Below are 24,027 nucleotides of genomic sequence, written 5' to 3'. Positions count from 1 at the left end.
CTTTCACCTTTCAAAGTCAGTATTAAAAGTATACTGAAAGCTATGGGATTTACTGAAAATTCCCAAATTAAGTTATAGGGAGTGTTGAGAACCTAAAAAAGCTTACCTAGTATGCTATCTGATCCATTGATGGGAGGAGTGTGTGAGGCAGCAACATAAGGTGAACTGCTTGTACTGCCACGATGGAAGCTGGACATTGGTGGAAGACTTGTGTTTATGTCTGTTGGTGAAACTGAGTGTGGGGGATAACTCTAGAGAAAGGGGGAAAGAGACATAATGTATTAAAAACATTTTATGAATAATATGCACATATAACTGGACAACTACTATAACAAGCCAAAAAGAACATTACAAGTTAGCAGCTGAAGAATGCTACTATTGTCATTTACTTTTTAAACAGACATCTTCATGCAGTAAACTTAAAAATATTTCAAACTTCAGAACTTTTGAGAGAATCAAATCTTCGGTCTTGTAATCAAAAAAGAAACACAAGTGAGGACAAACTGTTGCTGCACCCTAGTCATGTATAACAGCCTACCAAGCGGTCATGTGAGTGAAGGCTGCCATAACTACTAGATTGAGACATGTGGGAAGTGGAGGTCCCCAGAATTCCACCAAAACCAGGCTGGCTCATCCCATTTGATGAACTCCAAAGGTCAGAAGAATTGTGGGTCCCATCTAAAACAAAAAAAGAAATATAAAATTTTCCTTAGCTGATTTTTTTTCTTTTATTTTGATGATACTATACAAATTCAAAGGGTACCCTTATATATTTCTCCACAAATTTTTAACCTAGCCTTCCACCCACTTTTTTTACCTCCATAATATATAACTGCTATTTTAAAAGAAGCAGTAAAGCTTTATAGTTAGAGGGGGAAAAAAATCCAAATCCTATCTATAGTAGGTTATTATATAAATCCTTAGACAATCTAAATCAGGTAAGTTAAAAAAGCACCAAAATTTGGGACTGGTGGGATATAGTTTTTGGCTAAATGGGCTACCCACAAAAAACACATAAGTTGGGATCTCCCTGGTAGTGTAAGGGTTAAAGTCACAGCATTATCAAGCTATTGCCAGCCACTGCAGCATGAGTTCGATCCCTGGCCAGCCAGGGAGCAACGCACATGGTGCAGCAGACCTCTCCAGTCTCTCCCGCTGCTCCCCTCAGCTGTGTGTTTCAGTAGATCTGCCTGTTTGGCTCCCCATTCTCTCTGGTGAATCCTCTTACCCTCTGACCTCTGGCTTATACCTCAGTTCTTGTATGCACAAATAAATCTTTAAAAAAAAAAACAAACCCAAACTGCCCCCCGCCATAAGTTAACTTACAAAAAGCAATATACATTATATATCAAACATTCTGAATATGAGCAATACAAATTTTCTCTAATAATAAACTGATGTAAATGATCGATTGCTATAGTCAGTCTTCAAATGAAACGTGCTGGCAGTGATTTCATTCAGCAACATAAAATCAAGGAACAATTTAAGTAGTAAATATTTGCTACATATGAAAGGAAATACAACACTTTTTCTCTCTTAATAGAGCTTATTCTGTGCTATGATATTCACTATTTATATTGGTAATTCTAAGGGTGATATGATTCTGCAATTTAAACAAGAAACTACAGTTGTTAATAGCCTTCATATATTTGAATTCTAAAATGAAAAAGAGGGCCTTCCCTGGTGGTGCAACGTAAGTCTCAGTACTATCAAGTTACCAGCAGCCACTGCAGCACAAGTTTGATGCCCAGCCAGGGAGCTGACCCACATGGTACAGCAGAACTCTCCTGTCTGGCCCGCTGCTCCCCTCAGCAGTGTATTTCAGTATATCTGTCTGTTCTGCTCCCCACTCTCTCTGGTGAATCCTCTCACCACCCCACACCTCTGGCCTACACCCCAGCTCTTGTATGAAAAAATAAATCTTGAAAAAATAAAATGAGAAAGACCTACTCTATTCATTTTTCTCAACTGAAGTCTTTATAAGTTCAATCATTCCAGGTGAGCGCTCTAATGGTTCACTAGATAATCCAACTACATTGTAGCCAGCATTAAATAAATAGAATTAGAAATCTTTATAACTAATTTTTAACTTATTTCACTCAAAAATACTTCGGGAAAAGAAGTCTGAATTCCTATAAAGGTATTTTCTTTCTTTTTTTTTTCCAGTAGCAAGAAAGTAGTTTATTTATTTTAATTTTTTTGTTTCCAAATTTGATTTTTAAATTTAAATTTTATTTTTATATTCCCCATACAATTACAACCCCCTTATTTTGACCCCAATAACTCCTTTCCCCGCCCCCCACTCCCCATAGAGTGTCTCTGGTTCATAGTTGTTTGTTGATTTTGATATTTTCTTTCTTATAGTTATTCTTTTTCCTGGTCCCTTATTTAAGTTTTCTAGATTCCTGCTATGAGTGAGACCATCCGGTATTTTTCTTTTTCTTTCTGGCTTATTTTGCTGAGCATGATCCCTTCTAGCTTCATCCATGTTGCTGCAAATTGCATGTGTTTATCTTTTTTGAATGCTGAGTAATATTCCATGGTGTAGATGTACCACATCTTCTTGATCCAGTCATCTATTTTTGGGCATTTGGGTTGTTTCCAAAGCTTAGCTATTGTAAATAGTGCTGCTATAAACATAGGGGTACAGGTGCTCTTTGGAATTGATGTTTCTGTGTCCTTTGGGTAAATACCTAGGAGTGGAATTGCTGCATCATATGGAAGCTCTATGTTTAGTAGGTCAAGAAATCTCCACACAGCTCTCCACAGTGGTTGGACCAGTTTGCACTCCCACCAGCAGTGCAGGAGAGTTCCTTTCTCTCCACAACCTCGCCAACATTGCTAGTTTTTTTAATATGTGCTATTCTCACTGGTATAAGATGGTATCTCATTGTAGTTTTGATTTGCATTTCCCCGATTACAAGTGATGTTGAACATTTTTTCATTAGAGGTATTTTTTTTCCTCACACCTTTATATTAGTTAATATAAACTAACTAGACACATATGTGACAACTAATTGGTAGTACTTACCTTGCATAAAGAAAGTGCTAGCAAACATACTGGTTGGTGGCTTGGGAGATGGATAACTAGGAGATTCACGGTTGAAATCATCTGAATTTGGGGATGGAGCGTATACCTTAAAATTAAATAGGAAATTTAATTAAAATCTAAATGACTATTATATTGTGTAAAATGAGTACATTTCATAAATGTCCTAAAAAGACATTTATTTCTTTCTAATACTTATAAAGGCCTACTACAAAGCCAAAGAAACTGCCGAACTCCATATAAATAACATCTAACTTAGTTACTATCTAACACGTACGTTTAGATTATCAGAGGAAAAATACTACTCCAAAAATCCTTATAACACATCTTTGTGTGATAGTTACCCCAAGTAACTAAATAAAGTCACAGCTGTTGATAACTTTGCTTATAAAACATAAATATATAGACTTCTGATTCAAATTGAGATGGCAGAAGTCATTATGCTTTGGCTATCTCATGAAATAAAATTTTGGTTCACAAAATTCATTCTTTTCACTGTTATAAGACTTACTAGAATCAAAATGAGTTAGATTAAATGTGCTATCCTTTGTTACTATTAAAAAATAACCATGAAAGGCACAACAAAATTGTTTAGAAAATTTCTTAACTTCGTAAGTTTATCAAAATAAAAAACAAATTCTGCTGAGGGATTTTAATTCATTAATTTCAAGTAAACTTTCAAATCTGGCAGAGCTTTAAGAAAAATCTTATTTAATTTGTCAGAGCAGCGTCAATTTCTTTGGTAAATCTTTGCTTCAGATAAGCAAAGTATGAGCATTTTGAATTGGCAAATGACCAACATTTTCATTCCTCTGGAAAACTAAATGGGCTGCCAAATAAACTTAATAATCAAAATGGAATCAAACTATTCTCATGATAACTACTGAAACCAAGAAGAAAACAAATGTTTTAGGTGAAACAAGGTCTATAAAAGTAAAAGTAAACCATGAGTCAGGAAGAATGGACAGGTATTCTATTGTAAGTATATATAAAATATATTTATTTTGCTTAGTTTGATAAGGGTAAACCATTAAGCTTATGTCCCAAATAAAAATTTCAAGTTTTCACTTAGTGGAAGAAAGTAACAATCATTAAAATTTTCAGAGTATGTGTAAAAAAAAATCACAGTTTTTTTCACAGACATAAAACGTTTCTAAAATTACACGCAAGAAACTTAATGGTTACATTTTTAGAATTAGGAAGGAAGGTATTTATGTTATGCTCTTCTACATATTTTGATGCTTTTACCCTGACTCTGTATTTTTGCACACTAACAAAAAAGTTGAGGAAGCACACACACATCAAAGCTACTTAATGTATTCTTCCTCTGAGGCATTAAATAACTATAAAGACTTAAATTCCTAATCTTTTGAGACTCAGTTTTCTCATTTATAAGATGATGCTAACAATACCTACAAGGGGAGATGGGTGATGGAAAAATCCGACAATATAAAAAAAAAATTAGAATAGTAAGCACTCAATAAGTAGCAGTAAGTAATAACTCAATAAGCACTCAATAAGTAACAGTATTATCCTTTTATCACTCTTATATAAGTTATACTGCTAACTTATATAATCCCAGATGTAAAAACACACATTATGGTACCTGAGAAGTTTGGAACAAGATACATTACTAAGAATTATCAAGAACTCTAAATAGGGGAATGTGACAAATAAAATTTTTTTAATTATACATATTAAATATATTTTTCTAGCTTGATACCATTACATAAATCTTATTATGAAATAATTGGGTATATGCAAGTGTGTTTGGAATGCATTATTATAGGTTGGTAAGTAGAGAAAGTTTTCAGGAAAAGAATTCTACACTTTCTTTTAATTACAGTTTAGTGTTTATACACAGCCACAGCTAGACAGATGCTGTCTCCTTTACATAAAGTCAAACTAGGTTGAAACTACAAAAAATGAAAAGAGTATAGAAATAGTAAGAAAGTACAAATGGGAATAAACCTTAGTAGACAGCATTAAAACACATGTTTTTTGGTCACAAATTCTTGCTTAATGCATGTATCATTACAGATCTGAAAGTATGAAATACAAGTTCTTTAATTCTATCTAGAGTAAAAACAAAAACAGTATGTAAACTTCCCCCTGATAATTATATAAAAACTCCGGTTACTATATCATTCACACTAAAAATCTACCTAATTTGCAGTTTAAATTTATACATGATTCGTCAATTCTCCATCCCATTCAATTCACTGTATCGTGTACATGATATACTAACACTTTTAAACTTTTTAAATGTTTGCAATTACTAAAGTAAATAACGGGTTTAAACCTGACTTAATGGATTCATAGGAATTGCTGCCTAATAAAGGAGAATATAATGATCAGATAATAGTTAATTAATGGCTGTCATGGAGAGCAAGAAAACCAAGATAAACCACACAAAGCAGAGGAAGAGAGTGGCCTACCCTTCTGTAAATATTTTGAAGCTGTATGGAGAAAACTAGCTTTGTTTTGGAGGTAAAGTTTGTTTTCAATACTAGTCTTTATAAATAAACTTTGTAAAAAACAAATGGACTTCTAAAGGATAGAGCTTATAAATGGAAATGGTAAAAACCTTGAACTATTCTACATTTATCATTTATTTACTAATATAAGTTCAAAGTTTTTATCATAATAAAAACATTTTTAAAAAGTCTCAAAGAGGCCGATCTAACAGCATTTCCAACACAGGCCAGATTAACTTTACTTTTGGTATCTTAACCATAGCTTGAAAAAACATAGATGCAATGTTACGAAGCAGCAGTTGTGCCATTCTTGATTTTTCACATCAAAGAGTTCTTGCGGCAAAGCACAACTGATGTGGTCTCAAAGATTTTATTAACTCCAGATGTAGGGAAACAGTCAGCCAATTCCACAAAAAGAGCAAGTCTCTTTTAGTTACAATCAGTACTGGCCACAAATTAAAAGCAGACTGCTTATGTCATCTGATCACCTGCATATAGATGCCAGTTTTTTTCTAGTTAATGATCTAATCATACGGTGAAATCTTTAGTATGATTTTGTATTACACAAACTATCTTAAAATTAAGAGAAAAGAATATGTATACTTTAAGATGATTAAAACCTACCAGGAGTCAAATTATTTCAAAGAAAAATAGAAAAAAGTACAATGGAGTAAATTCAAATGTGCTATTAAAATAAGGTTAAGTACTAGAAATTTTCTTTAGAATTCTAGCCTCCATCAGAATGTCTGGCTTACAATCTTTCCTCTTTCCCAAGCACTTTTATTTTCCCCTTTCAGGAATGGCGATGAAAGAAATTCTGAGTGAACAGAACAGTAACATTTATTCCAACTTGAAAGAATATAACTGAAAATCTAACAGGTATCTCCCTTTCACTGTGAATTATAGTTGAAAAGAATAAAAACATTAATATCTTTAATGTCCTCATTCCATCCACCCAAACTTACTTTTTAAGAATGATAGAGTACTTCACTGATGAATATTTACAGTTAGACTTTATAGTGATTACATAATTATCCTTGGAATGTTTTAGCTCATACAACTAATAGTAGTCAAGTTAGTAAAAACAGCTTTCTTTTTTCCTGCTTGGATCATTCAGTTGGTCATAAGGGTAACTCCAAATTTAGGAAAGACCACTCTGTTCAGCTATAGAGGCTGGAGTGTGCACTATGCTCTTAATTCAATTTATCTTTTTCATAATTAGTATTGAAAACATCCTTGAAGGGGAGGGAGTTGCAATGATTTTCTGACAGTTACTGAGAAAAGAAATAGAGAAATAGCTTTTGCTAAAAAGATTTTCCTTTTATCTTGTCACACTCAGTGATGAGTTAAAAGACAATGTCATTCCCCATACTTTTAAAAATAGACCCAAGCTTGCGTGGTGGCCAATATTTTTAAATGTCCAAATGATGAAGAGATGAGCTGGGGATTTTCTTTCGTATGTGAGAATAGTTATATATCTTAATTAAGATATCCTTCCACAGAAAATGAGAGGAATTCTTCAGAGCATTGTCCAATAGGTTTCTATGATGATGTTAATGTTCTATATTCAGATAAATGTGACTATTAAACACTGATATGTGAATAGCATAATCGAGGAACTGAATTTTTAATTTAATTTTAATTAATTTAAACAGTCATGATTTGTTTACTATACTGAACTTAGGTTTAGAGAACATTCCTTACCCAGCATATAAAATTATATAAATTATTTTGAAAGAAATATTTTAGAAATCTCATAAACTCCAAGGTCTGGTGAAAACCAAAATCAGCCCACACTAGCAAATATTTTTAGAACAACTTCATCTAAGTTGGAAAGACGATGGAGAAATTTACCCATTTTATTAAACATGCTAGAACAAGAAATTATTTCCAAGACTTCATTATACTTATGAGTTTCTACTTGTACTTTTGTCAAGATGGTTTGAATAGCAATTCTCTTTAAGTTCCACTATGTTAAATAACAAACATGTTAATACACACCAACATGGTCTCCTATAATATGTGAAAAGTTAATACTAATACTAGAAATCATCTTTAGCACAATCTTTTATCAACTTACCAAAATAACAAAACAATTTATTAATCTATTATAATTTTAAAATAAAAATGTGGTATATTCAGAAACTTTCACTATATTTTATATTAAACAATAAAAATTTTACAAAGTCTGAGTACTAAAAACCTGAATAAGAATGTTTAGGTCACTGGAAATTAAAAAAACCCTGTCCCAAGTCAAATCCTATGTTAAAAAACTACAATTGAACCCTCTGTGCCAAAAATTTTTAGAATATCCACATTTAAAGGTCAACACTCAAGAGCTAAGAAAGAAAAATGAAGTAATACTTTTAAGAAGTTATGTTTAAATTATTTTTGATTAACCTACACATTTCAAACATAGTAATACATACAAGTTTGTGTTTATGTCTGAATTTTGTGGGATCTGAATTGAGTAAAAACAGGTTGTTTAAAAGAGTACATAAAATTTTGCTTTAATATATTCATTCAGTTAAGAGTCTTAGTTAAGCATTAGAGAAAGCACAGAAAATTTCCTAAACACTATTTCCTATAATTTTTTTTATTGTTTTGGATCCATTATTTTCTCTGAATACTGATTATATATATAAAATCAGATAAAAAGCCTACCTTTAGTCTACATGGCAAAAACTTAAATTTCTGGAATTTACATCTTCTGACTATTCTTGTTTCTTTTCTAATCAAAATTAAACATACCCCCAAAGAAGGCACTAACACATTTAAATAATATGAAATAGCAGTCTAAGTTAAGAATTTCAATTTCTATCCCAATAGCTACTATTAATGCTTGAATAAATGACAGACTTGATAAATATGCCAAAGCTTTCAGTAAGTTAATAGTAAATAAAAATGGCAAATTCTGCCATAAAGTTCAGTCTACCTGCTAGAGTTTTTAATGGTAATTCCAAGCCTAAAGGGGAAATACTTAGAATGTTTTAGTACTAAATACCACAGAACTAAAACCATAACACATAATAAAGCAAAATGTCTGAAGCACAGGGCTAACTCAGGAACATACAAGCCATCTCTATGGAAAACTATTTTCACCTAATTAGTCTGCTAAAAAGACAACTGGAATTTCTATGAAAGGATTACATATTTATATTTTCAACAGTTTCATAAACAAAAGGACAGATATTTTTTCCTCAAAAACTTCCAGAGACATGTTCAGGGATGAAATAAAATTTCCTTTAAAAAAAAAATAAGAAAAAAAGAATCCCTGTTTCAAGTACAAAGTAGCTCAAAATGAGATATTACTTTTGCTAACAAGGAAAGCTGAATATTGGTTTTCCATTGTTAGACAAATTTCTTATATATAAATCAAGTACATTTTCAATAATCTTAAATTAACAACACTGGGCATATTTCACTATCTTTTTATTATAATTATTTTTATAATAATCACAAAATTTTTTTCCTCGAGGGATAAACTACAGAATTTTTAAGGGACTGTTTGAAACTTGTATGGTTGAGAAATATAGTGGACAAGTCAATGACTGTGACTTTTAGCTACTTATATTTGAAAGAAATTTAAATCTAACAATATAGCACCTGATCCCCTTTCTTCAACACAATCATGAACAAATGGAAAGAGACATAAATATCTTTCTAAAACATTAATAAAATTGAACAGTGAAAACAAACTCTCTTGCAGGGACTATAGTTTTAACGCACTGGTATTTGTATTCACTTGGATCAAGAAAAAAAAGACCTTAGTTTCATAGCTACAGAAAATTTTAGTAAAGGGAAAATAAAATCAAAATAGACTTAACTCCTTATCATTTACTATCTTTAGCATTCATTCTATCATCATTGAATTCTTAAATGACTTCATGTTTTTCTTATTGTACAAATGTTAGATTTAACTCTACTGGGCCCACAGACAGCCTGAAAATTTGAATTAACTTAATTGTACTTTCCTCTCTCATGTTAATTAGCAATAAATCCTCAATGGAACAGAAATGTAGTTCCATATACTCTCGTATTGGTTTCTGTGCTTTTGTTAACTAAAATATTTATCTGATTTTTAAAAAAGGCTCAGAAGTAGTTACAGTGCAATTTTGGCTACTTGCTCCTCTAATTCTTATGAAAATACAAACTGTATGAGCAGGCAGGTGTCAGGCCATTACATACTACATGGCTAAACCAGTTTTTAGTACTGAGTTCTATTAGATGAAGAGACCTGCCAGCCAAATTTCCTAAGTTTTTTTAAACATATACTGGATAGTTGTAAGTTTCTTATTTAAAATATAAAATAACAAAAATTTGCTTGACTGACCACATCAGTTAGCATTCATAAAATTATTAGTCTAATCATATCTCTATATATGCAAAGAATAATTATAAGAAAGATCTAGTGTTTTTTTTTTCCCAGTTACATTTTCTTTCCAACGTAGTATATTTTTATACAAATAGCAGTAAGGATGAATGAAGTTAGACCTTTTCCATGGCTAGTTTACTTGCCTTTGGTTGATGTAAGAGGAAACCCTGCTGTTTGGATGAGACCTTGGTTCAATTCTGTCCTCAGCACTTACTAATTGGATAAGGCATGAACAAGATATTTAATGTCCCTGAACCTTTCTTTCCATACTTACAAATGAGGGTAGTAATAGCTAAATGACAGAGTAGTTCTGAGAATTAAATGAGATAAACATAAAGTCCTCAGCATAGCTTCTGACACAAAAGAAGCCCTAATAATCATGTTAATTCCTGTCTTTTCTTTCCCATATTGGGTCCAAAGAAGCTCAATATTCAAAATGTGTTTCAAAGCTTGAGTTTTATACTTAGATTTCTGTGTTGTCTTGAGTGAGATTAAAAGTATTCTTTTGATACAATTAAAAGAGCATCATGTCTGTACTTGCTGCAATTTTTATACCTGGAACACTTTGTAGCATCTTCAGTTCAAGGCCTAGAAAATGGAGGTTGATCAGATCAGGGGAAGGTCGAAACTCCAGAATCCTCAAGGTGAAGAAAACGGAATGCTCTCCTCCCAAAACTTTCCTTTCTTTACCTCTAAGACTTTCTACCTTTCTGCATAAAGGACACAATTTAGTCATATCAATGAGAAAACTGGATGCAGGCCAAATTCTTTATATATAAGGTACCATAGAAACTTATTATCTTTGCTATTTTTTAAAATCTCAAAAAATTACAATATTCAAAAGTTTTAAATACCCTATTACAAACACATTAATTTCTTACAGTATGGTATAGAATACAGCTACACAAAAGCTATACATGGTATAGAACATGAAGACCTTCTCTTTTCAAATAGTGGGGGAAATAGGTTTAAAACAGACATGATTTTTCTTTTCTGAACACATACATCCTAGCTTGTTAATATTTCCAACAACCCAACATATCCACATAACCTTAATGAATAAAATAGGAAAAGACTCTTCTCTGATATATCTATGTATTTCTTAGAGTTCAGTCTTATTATTAAAACACTCTAAACATCCTTAAATAAATGTAATCAACTTGAAAATTTAAAAATAAAAACTGAAAGGGGAAAGCATTCTGTTTAAGACTAGCACTGCTTAGGATGTCTTACTCTTTTATAATATTAATAATGGGATCTTAAAAATGAAATCATCATGAATTTATTAGCATTTCAAAATACTAATCTTCGCTATCATAAATGAATAAAATAGGATTAAAAGTGAGCTTAAATTTAACCTGTTCACCAAGAGAATTAAATAAAATTTGCATTAACTCAAGCAAGGAAGTATAATTCACTCAGAGTTCAAAATACTAATTTAAATGCTAGTTTTTACTATAAACCATTAATGGATAGACATTTCCCAGTATATATTGATATGAGGCTTTACATAGTCTGGTAATGTACTTACATACCACATGACTTCCCTATTTAAGAATTATAAGAAAATAATAATAAAGAACTACCGGTGGTAAAAACATAACAGAAAATACATGTAAGGCTAAGGTCTTATGCATTTTTCAAGAACATAAATGTCACCTTTGACCTATATCAGGCATAGGCTATCAATTTTCAGGCTACACTCCTCTAGCATGTCATCTATCGTAAGCCTGGAAATACTTAATATGATCAAAGCTGTTCCCTACCTCCCCCAGCCAATGTAGAACAAAGAGAAATGTTGTAATAGAATGATCTGTGCTCTCGAAAAATAAAATCTAAACTCAATCTGAGTTATAGTTTCTTTGCTTCAGGGCTCTTGTATAATTAATTTTACTGAACTAGCTCATTTTCTCTTTCTCTGTCTATGTCACACACACACACACACACACACACACACACACACACACACCTTCCAATATACGATTTCCCTCAGAATTGGACGTAGAAGGAAAATATTTTCAAATCTGACAGTGGGCAAGAAATTATAGCAATTAGGTAATTTCACTTATATATTAACCTCTCACATTCTGCAAAGCTCTGCTAGTATGGACAGCTTAAATACCTTTTAAATTAGTTTGAGGATATTTTGGCTTGATTATCACAAAGCTTACACAAAAGTTTACAACCAAAATGCTAACAAATTGCAAAGAGGCCTTAGGAAAGCAGAGAATGAAAAAGTATTTTCATTAGTTCTCACACACCCTGGTGAGAGTCATATGCGACTTTAAAACATATTAAAGTGGTAAAAAGAAAAGGGACAAACATCTGATTTCATACCTATTTTGGGGAAATGTGATTAAATTTTCATTATAACTTCAAACATTAAAATGCCTCCACTTTCAATCCCCACTATCCCAAATCACTGGTTATATCTGTATTAATAAGCTATTTAAGGGGAGAAATGTTTTTTTGAAAAGACTGAGGAGGAAAATAATAAATTACTAACATAAACCCAAGATTGTTATTCATTAGTATAATATTTTTATAACATTTATCAAATACCTTATTACAATGATAACACCTATCGAATATTTCAGAAGTTCACTTTTCTTTTAAGAATGTATAAAATCTTCTGACTTAAAGACATTTTTGAAGAAACATACTAAATAACTAATTTAAAAAATAGAAAGATCTTACTTAGCATTACAGAAAGGTATTTTAAAACATCCACAGGCTATAAATTGACCACAAATACATTCTTTGGAAAATGCATAAATGCATTCTTTGAAAAATAGTGATTTATTTTATGAATCTGTACAGGGTCAAAATTCTAGTTTGATTGGAAACAGATGGTATCCCAGCAAAGTCAGGCTCTGGACCTGAAACTCCAAACAGGAAATACGGCCCTCACTAGCTGACTGCTTCCCTAATCATTCCCAGAGCTTCATACTTGTTATTTTTATGCATATCCAAGATGACTTTCATCTTTCCTTCTATCTACAAAGCATCGAGTAATCCTCAAAATATATATGTGTGTATATATATATCTTAAATACACATTATATGCTTTCAATATAGGAAAACATTAAAAGTACTTTCAAGCTCATTGCTGGTAAAGACACCAGCCATTAAAACTAATAACTCACAAATTCAAGTTTACTTTTTACACTTTATTTAAAAAGTAAAAGCCAACAACTATTGAATAGCTGTGCCAAAGGTATAGCTTTATCGATGCTATACTTACAAAGAAATATACAATCTAAATGTATTGCATAAAACGATAGAAAAAAAAATCTAACAGGTTTTAGCAAAAAAGCAATTAATCTACACTGTTTTCCACTAAAGAAGTCAGTTAGAAGCTTTAAGAAAAAAGATAAAAACTTACCGTTTTCCCATTGTAGTAATACATCAAAGAATTGCTGCCCATTCCAGGGACAGGATAAGCACAATACATGTTGATTTTGAAAATGTTACTGTTTGCAGCTAACACACACAGCTTTTCTCCAAAACATACATCCACACAGCCAGAGAGTTAAGTCTTCAGCACTATGCATCCACACATGGATCTACTCAAAAGGAACTTATGCAAAATAGGACTGAACCAACTCACAGAGCAGAGAGGGAGGGTTTATGCTGTAAGTAACCTCTTTCAATTTCTATCAAGTCCTTGCATTGCTGGAAGATACCAACAAGATAATCTTGGGGTATTAAGAAAAATTAAAGTTACTTAGAAATGCTAAATAATGAAAAGAGATACGTGTCCTAGGGATAAGTATCCCAGGAATTATTAATTTCCTTCTATATACTGTATTTGTTATATCTCAAAGAAAAAGGAACTGACAGATCTTCTGCTAATCTATTTTAGTTTAATTAAATTAGAGCACTTGTGGCAGAGAAACCTAGCTTGCTACACCTCTAGCAATATTACCATCTGGTGTGGTCTAAAGTTGCTTCCAACTTTGATAAACATATGATCAAGCAATCAGGAATTGGAAACACTGAATCATGCGTAACAAGAAGAATCTAGACAGTTAAGCCTTGTACAAAATCACTTCCTGGAGAAAGCAAACCTGTCATGTAAGTACCTCTTAACTAACTAGAACAATGCATTATGTTTTTTAAATTATAAAAATCATATTGAAATAATACTGAAAGGAACATATTTAGCTGAAAAATTTTAGTTCAACCTGCCAAAATTATCTTAAAAATAAATGATGTTCTTAAAACATAAATATTTAATACAGGATTTTCAGACATAAAGTTCCTTAAATCCTCACTTAAAACACCAGTTATAATGGATTGCAGTCTTCCAGAACATTTAATATGTATTAAGCAATACAGTAACTAAACAGAAGAAACAAAAAAGGTTTTGTTTTCTCTTACATTTAAGTATGAAAGGCTGATGTATATACAGACAAATAAATGTGCATGCTGGCTGATAAACTAAAAATGTTTTCTTAGAAGTCTTTCCCCCCTTTAAGCTAATTATTGTTCTGAAGGAATGCTTTATAATTCATATTTCATGTTAATGCTTAAATTTCTAAAAAAGGAAAAATAATCAGTATGGGATTAAATATATTATAGATTTTTAAAATTCATCATACTTCTAAGTCCAAAAGTTTTGAATACTACAAATACACATTCCTCACACACAAACCATTTTGTTATCTTTACATTTTCAAGTAGTTTTTGGTGTGGATTCTAATCCAGAAAAACAGAGTAGCAACTTCTTTTCTCCCCAACAAAACCTCTTTGTATTATTTCCCCCATACCTTATAGGTTCTACAGAATGTGTTAATCAGAGAAGAGCTTACAAGCTGTAAAAAGAGTCACATCACTTTTTTAAAGGCAGCTTTCATGAAGCAAAATTCCTCTAAGAAATACTCTAGGAATATTATATGAGGGAACCATCCTGCCCCATTCTTATGAAACATAGTGGTTAAATTATAGTGATAAATCCAAATTAAACAATAAAGCCAGCTAACTTCACAATGTTTTAAAAGCTGATGGTATCAGAAAAAAACAAAACAAAACAATAAAACCTCCCTACAACTCTCCAGATATAGAAAAGGCTAAGCAGCAGCTGCAAAAGAACATCACTGTACAGCAGACTATTAAAATGCCAGTCTGCAGAGTGGTTGGTAACTTCCTCCCTCCTGAGAAACCACAAAGACCCATTTCAATCCTTAGAGAACTGTGTAAAAAGCTTTGATTTACAATTAACAATGCCATGCCTTAAAACCATTCAAGTAAATTTTAGTCTTTCATAGACATAGTCTTTCTCTATGGCTACTCTTTAAAAAAAAAAAAAGAAGAAAATCCCTGATATAAAAGAAATTTCCTTTTCCTGTTAATACTTAAAAATTAAATACTTACTTTTAAATAGAAATTGAGGGGGAATGGGGAATAGAGGGAAGCCACAAAGTACTGTCAATATTTCAAGATCTTCTTCTTAACTCATTGCTCCAACGGAGAAAACTTTTATATATTGTCAAAAAAAAAAAAAATCTGTCTATGACTGCAGAAGTTAGGCTCATTTCTTTGGGACCTGCCTGAAGAAAGTGAGTACTATGATGACTGATAAAACAAACATCATAGGGTAAATCCATCTATACAATCTTGGCTGTTAAAGCACAGTGAAAATTTTAGCATATCATCATTTCTTTATTTTGGAGGCAACTTATGATACTCTACAATAATTATTCAAATTAGAAAGTTCCAAATAAAGCCAGACATTATAATCTTTTACTAAATCAGTTTATTAAGCAACTGGTTAAGAGTTGCTGTTAAAGCTGAAACATGCATATGAAATAACAGAAACTAAATTTCCTCTCAAAAACAGATATAAAATCCATACAAGTGTATTTAAGGCCCTCTTCCCCAATATGCAACATTCACTGAGTGCACACTACTGTGTGCATAAACTGAGAAAGGATGTAAAACTTCAGTGAGAGGGGTGTGTGGGAGGAGATGATGAGACCAATTTACATATGTAACATCAAATTCATTCCTCAGAAACAGTTAAGCGATCAAGAAAATGGCAGTAATCTAAATGAAACGTTCTCATGTTCTACTTGTGTGCTATTGCAAGGTTTAAGTTTGTTACTCCAAAATATCATTTTTTTAAAGAGTCTGCCTCACCCAAAAGAAACCAAAATTGGTTGATGTAGTCATTTGTTTTATCAAAATCATATATTATCTCTATAATAAAGTCCTTTTTCCTCTTCCTCAAAAATGCTATTTGAAAAAAAAATCTAATTTAATCTATGTAACAGCTGCAGCAATTTTTTTTCTTAAGGAGAATCATATTACAGGAAAAATGCACATAGCTGGATCAAGTGCTGCTTTAGTCAATGCAGTTGTTTAATCTTTGCTTTTTTTTTTTTTTTTTTTAAGGACATGTCAAGGGTTAATCCTGTGTCTCAGCCTCACAAAACAAGTCAGCTGGAGACAGAGCCACTTTTTCAACATGATTTCAGACAGACAAGCAGTCTGCCCAGAAGCTCTGAACCACCATGCACTTTTTATCCTGAATTGTTTCCACCCACAATTCTATGTAATCACTTATGTATTATGCTACAATTATATGATCTGACTTAATACTCATGGCTAAGTAGCCCAACAATGTAAAAAAAAAAAAAGGTTACTAAGTTTTGTAGCAAAATGGACATAACTACACACACTGGCAACATTATTAATTAAAATGTTGAGAATGCTGAGAAAAAAATATGACTTGAGGCCATACATCTTTTATTCACAAACTGATGATTCCTTGGCTAAAGAATTATTCTTAAAATTTTTTTATTTATTTATGCATACAAGAGCTGGATATAGGCCAGAAGTGTGGGGGGTAAGAGAATTCACCAGAGACAAGAGTGGGGAGCAGAACAGGAGGATCTACCGAAACACACTGATGAGGGGAGCAGTGGACAAGACAGGAGCGGTCTGCTGCACCATGTGGGTCAGCTCCTTGGTGGGGGATAGAACTTATGGCAGGGATAGACCTCATGTTGCCACAGTGGTTGATGAACCCCTGTGCCACCAGGGAGGCCCTTTAAGAATTCTTTCATTTCAGGGCCTCCCCTGGTGGCACAGCAGTTGAGCACTGGGCTGTGAAGCTGCCCGTTTGATCCCTGACCGCTGGTGAGGGCATGCAGACCTCTCCTGCCACTCCTGCTGCTCCCCTCAGCATTGTGTTTCGTCAGTCTGCCTGTTCTGTTCCCTGCTCTGGCTCTGGTGAATTCTCTCACCCTCTCACGCTTCTGACTGTACTAGGTGCTTGTATCAATAAATAAATAAATCTTCAAAAGGCTCAATGGGGCCTCCCTGGTGGCACAAGGGATTCAGTTTCAGCACTAGGAAGCTAGCTGCAGATACTGTAGCACAAGTTCGATTCCCAGCCAGGGAGCTAGCCTACATTGCACAGCGAATCTCTCCTGACTTGCCCGCTGCTCTCTTCGGCAGTGTATTTCAGTAGATCTGTCTGCTCTGCTCCCCACTCTGTCGCTGGTGAATCCTCTCAACCCCCACACTGCTGGTCTGCACCCCAGCTCTTGTATGCATAAATAAATAAAACCTTTTTTTTTTTTTTTTTTAAAAAAAAGGTCTCAATGTGCTTTGCCTAAGTAATTTACTTCTTTTAAAAAAGATTTATTTATTTATTTATTTATTTATACATACATACAGTCAGGTGAGAGAATTCACCAGAGCCAGAGCAGGGAGCAGAGCAGGCAGAAGGACCGAAGTACACTGCTGAGGGGAGCAGCGGGCGGCAGGAGAGGTCTGCGCGCCATGTGGGACCCTCCTCTGGTGGACGGGGAGCAGCCGGGGATCGAACCGGCACTGCAGAGGCTGCGGGCAGCTTCGCAACCCAGCGCTCAACCACTGCGCCACAGGGGAGGCCCGTAATTTACTTTTTTTATTGTAGATTTAGGTAAAGATGTTTTCAAAAGTCTATTATATCGGGACTTTCTGGCCACTTCAGTTTAAGTTCTAGGCCCCCATACAAAAACGTCCTTCTTATTTTTCTGTTGACTGAGAAACAGATGGATCTTCTTTGGAGAGCTATGCAAATTTCTTGGGATAACTCATGTAATATTTTAATCTATTTTACTGACTCTCTTGTACCCCCTGATACTTGGATCACTGTAAATCTCAGATCTATTTTTAAAACTATCCTTAAGCAAGAATGTTTCAAGAGTAACCTAAAATTCCAAGAAGTTTTCAGAGGAAAATTTTAATTAAATTATATATTTTGAATTAATTAAGGTCAGCAAATGGTTAATCTTATTGTACATTTTTCTGAAACAAGCAGGCAACATTCTGGTGTCCCTAAAGGCTAGAAGAGGTGGCTAAAGAAGTAAATAAAACACCTGTACACAGTCCTCATTAAAAGTTTAAAACTAACTTTTAAGTGAACCAGTTCTTAGAAAACAAGACTTTCAGAACAATAAATGAAGCCAAAGTTCACATTTCCTCAAATGAAATCTGTGTTTTCCTAAGGAAGGTGGGGGTGATGATAGGTTGAAGAGAATAAATGAGAGATTCTACAAGTGGGCAGATTTAAAGCACAGGACTCATTCCTGTGCTGTCTCTTCCTTACTAGCTTAAAGAGCATGAGAACGCTATTTCCTAAATGTGCACCTTTTTAGTTAGCCTGTTAATTGAGTAAATCAAATACCAAAATTCCAGATTTTATATCTGAACATTATATAGTAGGTTTTTCTAGTGTGCACTGCATTAGTGTTAAGGAAATTGGTATTCCAGTCTTTTTCTAATAAACTCATAATAAAGAAAAATTCCTTTTACCAAAAAAAAAAAAAACCCCAACAATATAAAACTCTAGTTAAGTAATACACCTCTCTCAAGCCAATCAACTAACACTCAACACTTATATTATTTAAAGTTAATAATACCATTGATGTGCACTGATATATAGGGCATATTCAAGATTTAACAATATCACTCTCATCTTGCTGATGCTAATCAATTGGTAAAAATGTTTCCAAATACTGTCTTCCCACTATATGAAAATCTTTAAAAAAAAAAAAACAAGGACCTGATTTTGTGATCTTTACTCAGGTGATATTCTATTAAAGCACTGTCTAAATATGTCTTAATTATGAGTACCTTAAATTTAGTCAAACCAATAATCAGTTATAGTGGATGATTGATCTGAGTGCTCACACAATTTACTTGGATATTGGCTGGAAATGGAAGCATCAATACTTACAGAAGCATACACGTTTCAGAAGAGTAGAAACACATGCTAAAGTTCACAAATCACATTATCTGTCTCAGACACAGAACATCAGATGGTAAAACTGTGTAAAAACCAGCCATACCTCCTTGAGGAGAAAGCAAATAAATCTTTTTCTAAGGTAAATAAATAGTTCCCCCCACCCCCATAGAAGGGACAGAACTGACAGATTATTCAAAGCTCCTAAAAGACAGTCATTAGAAACCCTTCAAATGAAAAAAGAACTATAATTACTGAGAATATGTAAAACCTGAAGCAAATTGCAGGTTTCTTTTGATTATAAAGCATGACAAAGCAGTTTTCTTTGAAAAATTAAAGGGGGGCGGCAGTCTCCCTCCCAAGTGATTCCTGTATCTCTTGGCTGTCCATTTCTTTCCCAACATGAATTGCAGTTTGTCACTTTTTATTTGCCACTTGAAATAGCATGGTAAGAGAATCATTAACTATGCTGCAACTTGATAATTTTCCTGCAGATGGCTCTATAATCATAGGACTGCCTAATGGTGTGTGTACACGTTTAAAAAAAAAAAAAGAGGAGAACACCCAGTTTTTTAAATTCCTCAATAAACCAGCACTTCTGAAAAGCTTTCAAGAGTAGGACAAGGCTTTGCACTATTGACTTATTAGACAACCTAACAAAACAAAACTGTAAGCAAAGCTATTATTTAAATCATCTGTAAAAAGTAAGTAACTTGGTCTTGGGTCAAGTTAACTTTCTATTAAGGAAAGTGCCACCTGTTTTTGTTTCTTCTTTGACCTATGAAATTTTTTTCTTCTGAGTTGGAGAACACCAGATCCTTTCAATTTATGAGAAATGTATCAGCAACAAGATACTCTATTTTAAATTTATTTTTAAAGAGCTCAGAAGTAACATCTGCATCTTAGCCCAGAGCCATTTCAAGAATGTGCAATCTGAAACTCTAAATAACATGTATTAAGTTACTTGTGGCCTGCAATCTGTTTGTTTCAGTAAAAATTCTTGTTAGTGGTAGTAATTTTTAATATTTTATACCTTTATGTGATTAAATATTCAGAGTCTCCCAAATCATCCTGCCTCACATTTGTAATGATCGAGTAACAAAGCAAATTTTAGTTATATTCCTTGGAAGAAATCATGTAGATCCTGAGTTTATGAAAAGATTTATCTTAAAAAGGACAGCTTCTTACTACTAAATTCTGTTGGCAACACTCAACAAAACCCAAATAATATTTCATGTTGAAAATATATCTGATGAGGTGTATAATGAATGGGGGAAGACAGGAGATGTTTTTGGTTCAACATGGAGCAAAGCTTTACTAATGCTTTGTATCCTTCATGGAAAAGGCAATATGCCAGCTCAACAAGTGTCCCTTACCGACAGATGGAAGAAAAGATAGAAAACTATGAAAAACAGTACGTGTATAAGTGTATCCACATCACAAGTACATAAAGTGGGGCAGAAGTATTGTCTTTCTCCTTAGTACTCTCTCTGTAGTGGGCAATAGGTGGCTCAGGTTCCAGAATCTGTGGAGTAACATCACATAATGAAAAGAGCACTGAACTAGGAGTGAGGAGACAGGGATCCAGGTTTATTTTAGCTCTACCTCTCAGAAGGCCTGGGAGCTGAGGGTAGGTCATTGAATTTCTCTGAGGCATTAAATTGGGCCAAAGATTCCTAGTTATTTCACACCAATAAAATCTTTTATTATCTACTCCACTCCAAAACAATGAATTCCTATTTCAAAAAATTTCTGTCTCCCAAATTTTTGTTGAATTATGGTAATTTTCCTTGTTTAAGAAAAATAAAATCCATGTAATTTCCATTCAGAACTTCTGATTAAAAGGAAAACGAAACATTGCTATATTGAGCTGAAATAATTCTAGAGAAATAAATTTGATGTTTTAGACACAATGGGTAATTTTATATCAGTAAATCACATAATTTTTAGGTTTGCTAAAATATTTTATATCTTGTCATATTATTGCTTTAAAGATCAAGGGTTGTAACTCACAAGCCTAGATGATAGCTAGTGTCCACAGCAATCTTAAATTGTATCCATATAATCAGGTCTTCAAGTGTATAATTAAAAGCCTGAAGCCTTACATGAAATAAAGGGTTGATCCAAAAGGGAATTGAAAACATAATTACAACTTCTCAGTTTTAGGCTAAAGAGTGGAAATGTTTTGTATTCTAGTAATACATTTCATTTAAAGCATTTTTTTAAAAAAAAAAAAGTTAAAAATTTAAAGTGGGAAGGGTTGACATTTACCAATAGGTAACAACTCTCATGTAACTTTGTGAGTATTCAATTTGTTTGATGCCAGTTTTGGTTCCTCAATAATGTGAAATCTGATCTACAGGTCAGACATTTTATGTTTCAGTGATCTCAAACAAATAGCAGCCAATTATTTCACCAACAAAATTTGCTCAGAAACAACCACCAAAAGACAATTTTGGGCCTCCCTGGTGATGCAAGGGATCAAGACACAGCTCTGTGAAGCTATCCACAGCCACAGCAACACGAGCTCAATACCTGGCCAAGGAGGTGAACCACATGGTACAGCAGACCTCTCCTGACTTGCCCACTGCTCCCCTCGGCTGTGTATTTTAGATGATCCGCCTGTGTGGTTCCCCACTCTGTCTCTGGTGAATCCTCTTGTTAGGGGGGAAAAGGATGTCCTAAAGCTAATTCCATACAGGCTTTGTGGACTCCACCCCCACCCCAGGCCAAAGCCAAAGATACTGGGAACTCCAAATCCCATCACCACCAAAGGGAAGGTGGCTGGGACCTGAGGGTGGGGTTAAGCAGCCAGGTTGGTATAAAGCCAGACACGTGGGCTTTGGAGAGGTTCCCCCATTTTGGCTCTCTGCCAGCTTGCAGCGTCCAGCCAGCTCTGAGAGTGCCTTTGGGTTTCCAGGTCGGCGGATGGGGTAGGACGCATTAAAGACTTTATTTCCCTATTTTCTCCCTGAGTTGTACATTTTCCTTATTTCCTTTCCCCTTGTAAATAAACCTTTTATTAACCTTTTGTGTATGCCTGTAGTGGAATATTAATAAGTCCCTTTTAAGCGCGCGGGTGAGGACCCATAGCCAGGCAACCCTTTCAATATCGGGGCTGCCCTATAACACTCTCACCCCCATACCTCTGGCTTGTACCCCAGTTCTTGTATGCATAAATAAATCTTTAAAAAAAAAAAAAGACCATGTGGACAGTGCAGTCTTTTGAGATACCAGCACACTTTCCCCAGGACAAAGCCAGACCCAACCCAAATAGATTTATAAAACAGATTTAGATTTAGATTTAGTTTCAACTCTGTTGAAACCAGGGTTCATTGGAGGGAACTGAGAGTTTGATGTGTGGTGCTTTTCATTTGTTGATTTATGCCTTTTCTCACTGGCTGATCTGTTGCTGGTCAAAGAGGAAAGTATTCCTTCCTTCCACTGGGGGAGGGTAAGCAATATCACTTCCCATCAGAGATGAAAGGCATGTAAGATCCTGTAGTTTGCTGATACACATATGTGAGAACATTTGCTCATCTTCCAACTTCATTTAAAATAGGGTTTCTGTGTATTTTTCAGTTTCAAATCAACATGTAGCTTCTACAGAGACAGTTTTGTTATAATTTCAGCAAGCATCAAAGAGTTACAGAGTTAGTAGAGAGCCCATTTTAACTAAGTAGGTTATAAATAACTCCTTCATTGACTATTCCTTCACTGATAAATAAGTAGGGCCTGTGACTTGCTTCCTTGTGCCTTTTGGTTAGAGAATTCAGATTAATATAAAAGATTGTTAATGTGATTATAAACAAAGGTGGGTAGGTAAATGTGTAGGCTGGAAAGTTGACAGGGTTCAATTTAAGACTGAAGGGTGAAAAGCAGCATGTGGTGTGACACAGTACCTTTACACTTGTGTGATCTTAAGGGCACTTGTTTGCCCCAACATGGTTACTTTAGACTGAAATTATCGACACATAAAATTGTTCAAACTGTGTTACTACTCTTAAAATTGGAATAAAGGCAGCAGCTCTTGTCCCAAGACTGCCAAACTGTGATTGTGCCAGCTTCTTTTTTAACAAACCTTTCCCTTGGAGAAGTAGCTCTTTCTCCCACTTTTGTCTGCGCAAGTATCTTCTCTGTTTTTTTCCCCCCTAGTGAGCCATACCCCTTTCAGATATTAAAAAAACTGGATAAAGATATTTAACTGTAAGAACACAATTATCAAATACTAAGACCTCATGGAAAAGAAAATGCACATCTTCCTATTTCTAATGTATCTAACCGAGGTAAAGACTATGTCCACATAAGTAGGAAGAATTTCAGTGTCTTTGCCACTGAAAATACTTTCATTTTTCTGATGAAAAACTGGAGTTTTTCCCTCCCTGGAAAGTTTTTTTTTTTTTAATACAAAGTTTGCTATACGTTTTATGATATAAATGGTTAAAATATACTGGCAGCGCCCCTTGAAGGATGTATTAGTTCAGAGTATCTTTTATGTTGTTTATACTTACTCTGAGTTAACTGAGCATGGAGAGAAAGTAAAACTATAGCTATATTGCCGATTATTTATTATTCAACAAATATTCACTAAGCATATATTACATAACTTAGTGCTACTGATACAGCAATTAGCATAAAAAATATTCCTACCTACCTCTGTTTCACTCTCCTGGGTGAAACAGATAAAGAATAAAAAAATTTACTGCATATCATACAGCAGGGAAGCAGTGACAAGGTGCTGGGAGCATGCTGCCATTTTACATAGTAAGTTCACAAAAGATTCCCACTGATAAAGTGGTATGTGATTAAAAAGAAAAAGACTAAAGCCTAAAGTGAAAAAACTAGCTATATGGATAATGAGGGAAGTGTGCCCTGGCAGAGAGGAATA

The 24,027-nt window shown here is 33.8% G+C and overlaps 1 protein-coding gene across 6 annotated transcripts in view; it reads right to left on the bottom strand.

Moving 5' to 3' along the window:
• TCF12 (transcription factor 12) overlaps window positions 1-24,027 on the bottom strand; it is a 325,867-nt gene that overhangs the window by 51,050 nt on the left and 250,790 nt on the right. For 4 of the 6 annotated variants that reach the window (XM_054701785.1, XM_054701789.1, XM_054701793.1 and 1 more), the window contains 3 exons: window positions 3,032-3,137; window positions 539-678; window positions 107-251 (listed from right to left, as the gene is read on the bottom strand). In XM_054701785.1, the coding sequence (XP_054557760.1) occupies window positions 107-251; window positions 539-678; window positions 3,032-3,137 (391 nt within the window). Of the gene's footprint in view, window positions 1-106; window positions 252-538; window positions 679-3,031; window positions 3,138-13,286; window positions 13,571-24,027 lie in introns of those variants that run through there. The other 2 variants (XM_037502560.2, XM_037502561.2) reach the window with 2 other exon arrangements.

The sequence above is a fragment of the Talpa occidentalis genome, unplaced genomic scaffold (assembly GCF_014898055.3).
Source record: "Talpa occidentalis isolate TD23 unplaced genomic scaffold, MPIMG_talOcc4v2.1 talOcc4.11, whole genome shotgun sequence".
Classification (NCBI taxonomy): Eukaryota; Metazoa; Chordata; class Mammalia; order Eulipotyphla; family Talpidae; genus Talpa; species Talpa occidentalis.
The sequence above is the reverse complement of the archived record's forward strand: the minus strand, read 5'-3'. Positions and strand labels throughout refer to the sequence as shown.